At 42.5% G+C, this 10,596-nt stretch overlaps 1 protein-coding gene across 1 annotated transcript in view; it reads left to right on the top strand.

The window, feature by feature from the left end:
- The first annotated feature begins 6 nt into the window (after positions 1–6).
- pmepa1 (prostate transmembrane protein, androgen induced 1) overlaps positions 7–10,596 on the top strand; it is a 26,506-nt gene continuing 15,916 nt past the window's right edge. Inside the window, exon 1 of the mRNA XM_035661883.1 lies at positions 7–204. Coding sequence (XP_035517776.1) covers positions 108–204 — 97 coding nt within the window. The 5' untranslated portion in view covers positions 7–107. The remainder of the gene's footprint in view (positions 205–10,596) is intronic.

Below are 10,596 nucleotides of genomic sequence, written 5' to 3'. Positions count from 1 at the left end.
TTTTCTTTTTTTTTTTTTTTTAGTCTCTTCTCCTTTTTTCCAGTCGCTTTCTCTTCTCCAGCTCTTCCTCTTCTGGAGTATTTATGTCTGATTTTAGGAGCCCGTAAATGTTGAACTTGATGGGTGTTTTAAACGCCACCGCCGCCAATGTCTCCTGTACTTGTAACTGCAAGCGCTACACCTCCCTCCAGAGCATGGAAATCAGTGAGTACTATTCATAAACTATACTTTATATCTTTCTTTCTGGGTGTTTTGTCTGCTCTGTTACACCTCCTCGCAGTGACAGACAGGAGGACATCATGTTATAAGTTTGTGGAGTTCACTATTTGGCACATTAGGAGATGTCGTTTGTGTTTCATTTATATGCATCTGCTTTTTCTTTCTTTTATTAACCACTCAAAACGCGCTCACTCTTTCATTTTGACTGTCTGCTTTTACGTTTGTAACATTACAGCCTCTGGGTTTTTCCCACCGAGACTGTAGCAACTCTTTATGTCTTCATTAACAAGACGTGAAGTTTTTCTCCACCACCGTTGAACTCTTTAACCCGTTTCTGACTAATAACGCTTGATTTTGAACTTGAACCAAAAAACCGCAAGCTTCCTGTCTCTTTCCCCACAGAGCCGAATTGAATAAGCCTCCCGTTTTGCTCCATTTCTGTTATTTTCAGGCTTTTAAAATGTCTTTTGTCCGGTATGAAAGCTAGGTTTGGACAGATATTGTAGTTTTTTCGGTGGGGTTCCGGAGCCTTGTGTCTGTCTTTGATCTGTAACGTTCAGCTGGCTTCATTTGAAAAATCTGCCTTTACGCTGGGCTGAAGGAGGGAGGAAGGGAGGGAGAGGGGGGCTTTAACGGTAGAAAATACCACCTTAAATGTGTTCAAACTACCAGGAAGTGACCGTAGAGACACGGAGAGCTGGATAATGGATGAGAAAAAGGTGGGTTTGTTCGGTGTAAAAAGGGGCGAGTTGGAAGTTTTGTCGCCGCTTCGTCATCCGAGCAAAAAACCCAGACGTCTGTCTAGCCGTCTGCCTGCGTGCGCGCCTGTGTGTGTGGTCGTATCCGGGAAATCCCTGTGTGTGTGTGTGTGTGTTTACATATATGAGTGTGTTGTTTGTTGAAGCCATTCACAAAACCTTCATTAGGTTAGGGGTTCTAGTCCCACTGGGTAATGTATATACAGTCATAATAGGCTACTGAAAGGTCATTTAGATGAAAGCTGAGTGTGTGTGTGTGTGTGTGTGTGTCAACAGGGCTGACTCAGACACACTCAGCTGAAGCAGGAACGATTCATCAGTTTGGATAAGAGGATGTGTCAGGAAATGGTCAAGAAGAGCCAATGCAGCTTCCCAACTGTGACATATTATATCATTTTGTGCTGCTCGTAAAGGTCCAGCCTGTAACATTTAGGAGTATGGACTATGATATTAGGATTTCATTAGTGTATCATCACCTGAATATGTGAGCTGTTGTGTTGTTGTTACCTCAGAATGAGTTGTTTATATGTCCGTGGAGTCCGTCATGTCGAACCGCCAGAACGGGCAAACCAAACACTAGAAAGGGACAATTGCGTTTTTTTTTTACGTTTCACAGCCACCATAGTTTCTCTTTTTGCTCTTAGACGGGGAGGGTGAATAGAGGAAGTAGACCCCACTGGATCCTTCACACTGGAGCTTTAAATTGTTTGTCAGGCAAAACATTACATTACATTTTATAGACCAAACAAATAATCAGTTAATCCTGTAAGTGATAGAAAAAACACCTAATAATTGAATGGGAAGCAAGCATTTATCCTCACAAAGCCAGACCAGAATGCGTGCGCTCAGTTCACACGACACGGTTCAAGCCTGGAAAGCACGCGCGGAGATGAATTCAGCCTCGAAAAGCCCAAACCTTGTGAAAAACAATTAGTTACAGACTTAAAAAGAAGCATGATTCAATGACTCCATGGCGCCCCTTTTTTTTTCCACCTTAGATTTATTTAGAAACTGATTTTCTTGGATGGTTGATGACAGGCATGTTATGACTTTCCATTTTTAAATTTGGAAGCAAAGATTATTGAGAAGCCAGTGACTAATGCATTTGCCTATTCATGTGTAGGAAGGGTTCACGCTGGTGTCATCAGCCATGCAGCCTACTTGAAATGTCATTTGTCCTGAACAGATGCTTATTGAGCCTCGCCAGACCAGTTTAAACACCAGTGATACTATTATACACGATAGTCTACACATATTCAGTTGCAGTGTTGGTGAAGGTGTTGTAGAGGCAGTATTTGTAGCAGTAATAGTTGGAATAAGAGCGTTAAGAGGAACAGAAGTTCAGCAGCTGAACTAATACCAGTACCAGCATTAGTAGCAGTGCTAATACGTTAGTCAGGAGAACTGCTGCAGTAGTAATAACGACACATTACATGGCCAAAAGTATGTGGACATGACATAACAACATTACACCCATCAGGGAGGCTGGAAGTCAGTCAGAGTTGGGGGTGCTGAGAGAAAACCTCTCTATATAACGACGTCGTAATGAATGCTAAATGCATGAAATTCATGGGTTTTGCATTAATCTGAGGATATTTTATAGCCTATTTAATAGTTATTAACAACATTTTACACATATTCTATACGTTTTTAGCCGATAAAACTGATTAAAAAAACAAGACAAAACGAGACATTGAGATAATGGTGCTGCAGCCCCCTCAGCACCTCCACGTCCAACGCCCATACGTAAAGACAGAACAGGTCCGGCCAAAGCCATGGACATTAGGCTGCTGCAGTCACATTTGCAGTTTATCCCAAAGGTGCTCGATGTGAAAGTCAGGGTCAAGTTCTTTCACACCAAACTGGAAAAAAACCCCGTCTGTATTGACTTTGGGCCATTGTCATGTGGAAACAGGAAGGGGCGTCACTAAACTGTAGCCACAAAGTTCAGAGCACACCGTTATCTGATGTACAGAATGCTACAGCATTACGGTTTAAGGGCCGACCAAATGTACACTAAAGTGTGCCCACATAGATCTTAACAGTTGTAATCATAATAGTTGTAGCAGTAAGAAATAGCAATCAGTCAGTGAAACCAGATCATTGCCTGGACTTGTAACAGAAAGACAAGATAAGCGTGCAGGCAGGGACACACACACACACACACAGACACACACACACAGTTCTTCTGTCTGAGATATGATGTTTAGTCTGCAGACAGAGGGAGCGAAACCAAAGGAGGAGAGAGAAAGACTACAGAGACGGAGGAGAACGAACGGCAGCGAGAAGAATTTACCGAAACTTTAGAAAAAAGGAACAAGAAGTCAGAGAGAGAAGAGAAAATAAGCAAGAAGAAGAGAAACATTCTGGTGAACTGAAAATTGTCTCATAGAAACTAAGTTTGGAACCTGAAACTAATGATGCTCTGGCCTTTATTTAAAAAATCAGATTATGTTTAAGGCGTGTCAGCTGTACTGGACATAATGCATCAGAGCGTGACAGGGAAGATGAAAGACGCAGTGGAAGAAAGTATAACAGAGGATAATCCACGTTATACACTTGAGATGTGGTGATCAAAGGACGATGCAGGCATGATAGAAAAAAAAAGGGGGGGGGGGTTTCCCTAAATTTGTACTTCAGAAGACCTTAAAAATAGTCATATCTTGGGGAAAAAGCTCTCATTTTAAATGAAATTCACCCAAACAAATAAGGATTAATCCGTGCAGACAGTTTTTTAGTTGTATGTCATCAGGTTTTGACCACAATCCAAAACTCAACTTGTCTCTTAAGATAAGACTTATTCGTAATGAGCATCCAAAACAAAAAAGGCAGTCCCATCATGCACCTCTAACAGCTGCATTTAGAGCATTTAAATACTTTGAAGTCAGACCAATTCAGACATCCCAGACTTGTAAAGCAGCTACAGAGACCCTGACTCACTTCAAGCTATCATCCGTCTGTGGCTCTTCGTCTCTCCCGCACACAGCTCCTCATCTGGATCTGTGAAGCTGTAATTGTAGGGTTACATATACCTGTTACGCCCCTCTGACATATAAGAGCACACACATATGCAAAAACACATCTGTTCTGAGCGGCAGACATTGCTAGTCAAAGCACATGACATCAGCATTACTCACAGGCTAGCCGCGCGTGTGTGTGTGTGTGTGTGTGTGCGGTGAAGTCACTGCTGGTATCAGCTTGTAAGAATCATTACCTACCAGCAGCTTGGTTTCGCTGTACATTTGTCACTACATGTCTGGCCTTTACAGCAACACGTCCAAAGTCTGTCTCTATAGCCAATATAAACGTTACCCACAGTGTGTGTGTGTGTGTGTGTGTGTGTGTGAGAGAGAGTTCAGCTCGGGGGTAGTGGTATTTATTTTGGTTATTGAATTTGAGGAAAAGAGTCAGAGTGTTCCTGAGTGAACAGGAGGTGACTAGTCTGACTCACAGGAAGTAGGCTGTTGGCCTTCCACTGGGAGACAATTTCACGCAGCTTTTTTTCTCCCCTTCGGCGTTTTAGTCCCCGTCGCTGAGTGAAACAACAGCCGCGGAGCTAGCGACCCACACGCTGAAGACGTAAAGCTACCCGAACCCTTGCCTGCTTGCAAACGATACAAAGCAAACAGGCTAGCAGCTGTTAACTTTTCTTTTTGCGAGGATTAAGGCATTTTTACTGATGTTCCACTAAAACAAGTCCCCACCCGGCACTTCTTTGGAAGGAGCAGCCGTCGCTGCGTCCACAGCTTAGAGCGCTGCCCAAGACGACTGTGATTGGTTTACAGAACTTACCCCTACACCAGAATGATAATGGCTTCTGTCAGACCTTTCTCCAGCGCTAACGCTCTTTTCTGCTTGACACACATTCTTAAGTCGGTTAAGTCACAGGTTTGATCCCCTATGTACCCATAAACAAGACACCGAACCCCTACCTGAGCGTTCTTGACTACAGTGTTGAAGGGTTCTCGTATGTGAGGTTGAACAATACCTTTCAAATCCCTAATCGGATCCATTTGGGTTCAGCTTAAAAATAGCTTAAAGATTGAACTGAGATCATAGTTGTTGTTGGCCGAGTGGGCAGAAACGCAATCACCGGCGCGTGAATACAATGTGAGAGTGAGATGAGCAGCAGAAGATATTCAATGTCCACTTAAATCGTAAAGAGATCGTACAGAGTGCTTTTCCTTTTACTTCACCCGGTCTTGGCCCAACAGTCGCACACGGAGCACTTTAACCAGACATCAGACACGTTTGACTGCGGCCTTTTGGCAGGCGACACAGGGCATTAATGTTCATTAATCACAGCTAGTGTAACAGCTGAGAGGACAGCGCCGGCTTACCTGACTGTTTTGCGCGTCGCTAATGAAAGAGAACAAGCCTCGACTAAAGATTTGTTAGGAGCTCCGTGAATGCAGTTATTTAATCAACCCCGAGCACATCCAATGGAAACAGCTGTACTGTCGTTGGAGACGTTTGGTTATTGCGATAAAGGGACATAATAGCTTAGGCAACGTCAGAGCTGCGTGAGAGTTCTGAACATATTTGCAGCTACTGCGTGTGAACTGCAATGGTCTTCATCCGTTTGGACGTCTCACCGTTCCTCAAAGACCGTATCAGCCACTCCTATATCCTCATGATGAGTAAAGCAGCTGCAGTCAACCATATTTACTGTATTTTTAGCTAGAAGAAAAACTCCCTCTTGCATCTGAAATCCGTCATGTGTCATTCTGTCATTGTCATGTGTCACTCGTGCAGAAAACATCACTCTTCCACATCCCGTTGGAGCTGCAGCTCCCATGTGACACACAGATGATGTTTACTAATCAGTGTGAGAACAAAAAGCATTCATCCACTTCCACGTTTGACAGCGGGGTTCGTGGTGCCAAAGCACGATCTGAGGCAACCTGCATGCAACTTCGCGTTTGATCGCTCGCACTGTAACAACCGCACCCGAAGCAACTTCTACACCGTTTAACCGAGCTAACTTTCTTAAACGTGCTGTCGCCGTAGCGGGTGAGACAGCGTGAGCCGGGAGACAAAGACATATGAGTTCAGACGCGCTGTTACTGAACTGCTGGAAGTTTTGTCTGTAACGCCGCTCTCTGTCGGTTTCTATCGGTGTAATGTTGGGATGTATTATCTAAACTAATCGGATATATGAGCTGTGTGTGAGGGACTGCACTGAGCGCTCCAAAAACCAAACAGAAACGTGAAATAAGAGTTCAGTTGTGTCACATTTTCAAACGTGGTCAGGAGTTATGAGGCAGTGTCTGTCTTTCTGGTCTTTTCGCTCTCATTGATTGGCTTTCTTTCTTTCCTTCTGTCTGTTCCTCGGCCTGTCTCTTTCTCTCTCTCACTCAGTGAATCATGGAAATTAAATGATTGAGTCTGTTCTGGCTGGCCTCCTAGACTTATTATGTAAACCGCTCTGTCTGGCTGTCTCAGTACGCCGTGTGAGTGTAAGCGTGCACGTGTTAGTCTGCGTTTGTCTATTCATTTCCTGTGTGTGTGTGTGTGTGTGTGTGCGTGTGTGTGATGTCGTGATAGTCAGTTTAGGGAGGATTTGTAAAATGATAGGAAACATTTTGTTGTACATTTGCCTGTTCTTGCAGTGAAGGAAGAAGGTTGATATGATGCGTGTTTAGAGAAGCCTGCGTGGATCCCACTCTGCCTTTTGTGTTGTTCTGTCTTTGATTGACAGCTGGCTTCGTCCCAGAACCAGAATCGCTTTAATCCTCATGTACGATAAACAGACAGTTTAATTTGTCTCTGAAGAAAATGGTGCATCCGCCGAACGTCGACTCAGCTGCATCCTGTTTGTTTGCCTGTTCCGTATAACACCCGTTACTGGGAGCTTCCCAGTTCAGCCACGGTCTCAGTAGCGGCTGATGATGGAGGGAGGAGCGTTTCCTGTTGACATTCCCCGTCTGGTTGTTTGACTCCTGCTGACAACCTGATGTCCTTCTGTTGATGTTTCTCCCTTTCATAGTTTCCTCCTTTCTGTCCTCCATTTCTGCCTTTCTTCCTCCGTTGGATTATAGAGTGGGAGGAGCTATTTCAGGACGGTCGCATTCATTTACCCCATAGGCAATGGATGGAAGTGTGTTACAACATCTAATAAAAAGTCTTTTTACTAAAATTCAGGGTGTCCAAGGGGTCTTCAAATGTCTTAAATATGATTTTGACAGGTGTTACTATTAATATGATTGGATTAATAAAGTTAATTACATTTTCCAGTCTCACTTTTAGATGTGTTTTAAATGGAAAAGATTGTATTGATCATGGTGTAACAACTCTAAATAGAATGGACCCAGTAAAGATATTTTTTCATATCCTTTGTACTTTTTAAAATAAAATAGGTCTTAAATGACATCCTTAAGGGTCTAAAAAAGTTCTTAACTCTTAAATTAGAGAGAGCAGAATTAAACCTGCAAAAACCCTGTAACTACGACTCCCAGTGTGCATCTTGGGGGATAAGGTTAAAAAAAGAGGTTAAAATTCCATTAATGACGAGTGGAAACTAAAGATTATGATGCAGATTACATCGGTTCATTTTTAAATTCCAGGTCATTTTTGGATGAATTCAGCAAATATGCTACCGTTCTGCGCTGGGCCTCTGGCTGGTTTCTTCTTCTTGCCATTGGCAGCAGAGGCTTGTGGGTATTGTAGTGTTTTTTTAACTGTCCACCGGGCCAAACTGGTGGTAAATACCATAAGAGAAAGTCCTGTGTGTCTATGTTAAGAAACAGTGAAGCTATCATTAAGCAAGAAATGTAAAATGGGAATACAGAATGAACACACACCAACTTTGCAAACTCTATATTTGATTTCTACTGTCATTCATTTCTTCCACATTCTTTTCCTCCGTTTAAGCTCCTTCCTTCTTCGCTTCCTTTCTTTCTTCTTCGCTTCCTTCGTACCTTTCATTCATCCTCTCAGCTGGTCATTGTTTCTCGGTCTAGACACTAATAACGCTCACAGAAGCCATCATGCATATATGTAGATGCATGCAGCGTGTGTGTCTAGGGGTCAAGGTCGTCGTCACTTTGGGGGGTTGTGTGTGTGTGTGTTTGTGTGTGTGCTTTCTGCATATAATCTGCATACAAGACAGTGTTCAGCTGAGGCCTGTGTAGTCTGCTGGGCCCATATTGTCCCATTAATTGGTCTGAAGTGAGCGGGCCCTATATGTCTGTCTCGCAGTGTGAATAAATCTATACAGAGACTGTCTGAGGACCGAGAGGCTGCGCTATAAATAAAGGCAGTGACTGTCTGCCTGCTATATGCATAGGGTGTTATTCCACAATGTGGAAAAGAGCGTCTCTTGTTTTTCATTAATTAGTCTGAAGCAGAAAACAAACCCTGTATGACTGTCTGCTCCTCTAAATACTTCAACTGTAGTCTGATTAAGAAGCTCAAAACAACTGCGTCTTGTCTTTCATTAATTAAGTCTGGCCCAGAGGAAGCTGGCGTAGGGTTGTCTAGTTGTTCACATTAACATCTGATTATATGTGAAGGAAAAAGGGTCTTTTGGCTTTTTGTTAATTAGTCTGTAAAATCTTAGTGTCACCTGCTGATGTGGAATAGATTGAGGATGTAAGGTTGTCTGTTTAAAAAAAGGAGGTATACTTTGATGTCTGGAACAAGCTGAACTTTGATTGTCATGTATTTTATTTAAAGATTAAGAAGTCCATCAATCAGTTAGTGGATTGACAAAATAAATCCTCAACTATTTTGATGATAGATACATCTTAATAAAATTTAAATAAAACAAAAATATCAAATATTACCAACTTTCAGCCTCTCACATGTAAAGATCTGCTGTATCCTTTTTCTTATGCGACAGTAAATTGTTAATATAGGGGTTTTCGGGTCATCGGCTTAGGCTTCATGCCCGTCAAGTGATTCACTATATGACTGATTACACCACTAAATGCCAACGCTGTCATCGGTGATATGGGAAAAAAAGTGTTTTGAGTCATTATGCGTCTTCTGACAACTCAACTTTTATCTGCTTCTGTGAGACTGAAGTGTCCCTGTCTTTTGTCACTGCTGGGCCTAAAGGTCAATACAGTCACTTATAGTTTGTTATAAAGAGTGACCATTAACTAGTCTGAGCCGGTCTAAGCTGCCATTTGGCTTTCTAAAATGTCAGCTGATGATATATTGTAACCTGTGTTTCATTATTTAGTCATTTAGTCACTGAAGTAGTTAATCTCTAACAAAATGTTGTTTACCTGCGAGTACCTGCACTTTTTTTGGTATTTTGCTGTTGGCGAGTCTTTAGCTGCTCGAGGGCCCATCTGTTGTTCCGTCTCAGTTTACTGACTTTAATGTTTTTATGAAAGGATCGCAGCCTTTAAACAAATACTTTCTTATTATATGTCTGTGCCAGCAGAATAAAGAACTAATGCCTAATGCTAAAATATAAGAACCAATCTGTGAACAGACCTTCACGAGTGATTCAGTCGTATGGCCTATAATTGCCATTACACATTCACATATTCAGATGTATGCATGCAAATTCTTGTTGTGTTGTGGGGGATTTTTTTTTTTGTTTGCATATGAAACCAATGTTGCTCAGCATCTGCACTCTGGGTGTCTGGGAGGGCACAGGTCAAGGGTCAGGTCAGGAGAAGGCAGGCAGGGGGAGGGGAAAAGGTTCGTTGTCAACAGTGGGGGATGTTTTTTGGAAGTGTGTGTATTTTGTCATATTTCGCTACAGTTTACTTGTGACTGCTCTCCGAGATGTTGAGCTAATTACCTCATTGTGAGTGTAATGTCGTGTGGAGTTACCGAAGTGTGACCCTGCACGTTTTAAACTCAGTCACAGTTATTGATCGCATTGATCAGCTCAGTTTCATGTGCTTGTTTTTTGGAGCGCAGATATGTTAAGGTACGCGAATGAGGCCTTTGAAGAGGTGTTACTGATGGATTTGCCACTTCAAAGTCATCAAGTATTTCCTGCTCACAATGCTGACGGTAAATGTGTGATTCAGCTACTGACAGCTGATTGACAGATTAGAGAAGGATGTTTAGCTAAAAAACTCTCAGATGACTGCGATCATAAGCGTTGGAACAGCTGCACCTGCTCCAGATATGCTAAATACGCACGGTGAGTTTACATTTTGATATCAGTGCCTTACGTTAGGAAACATAAACCTTATTTTAAAACAAAATACGCCAAATTGCTCAATAAATTCAAGAACTTAAATAAAAGTTAGAGAAGGTTCCTGATGTAGATTATATATCTGCTAACAAACATTCTGTTGCACACACTTCACTTAAACACCCCCATTTAGCATTTATTGTAAAGCATGGTGGCAATAATGTCCTCCACTGCCCCTACCTTTTAATGCTGCACTCACACAATCACATGTTTTGCATGCTCATGGTGTCAGAATAGGATTTTCACCGAATGTGCAGATAGTCTGAGAAATGCTGACACGTTCCCGACACAGTACACATGTTGTTCTTTTAATACTGTATGCACCCTCAGAGTCTGCGGGGAGACAGGACAGCTGAGACGTCACCCAGTCAGCTGGTCCCACCCTGACTGCGAGACCGAGTCTAGACAATGGACACTTCAGTCTGCAAACCGCACGCACACTCTCTCAGCACC

The sequence above is a fragment of the Morone saxatilis genome, unplaced genomic scaffold (assembly GCF_004916995.1).
Source record: "Morone saxatilis isolate NCDOM2014 unplaced genomic scaffold, NCSU_SB_2.0 Contig18, whole genome shotgun sequence".
Classification (NCBI taxonomy): domain Eukaryota; kingdom Metazoa; phylum Chordata; class Actinopteri; family Moronidae; genus Morone; species Morone saxatilis.
Note: the sequence above shows the minus strand (reverse complement) of the source record. Positions and strands in the feature narration are given on the sequence as shown.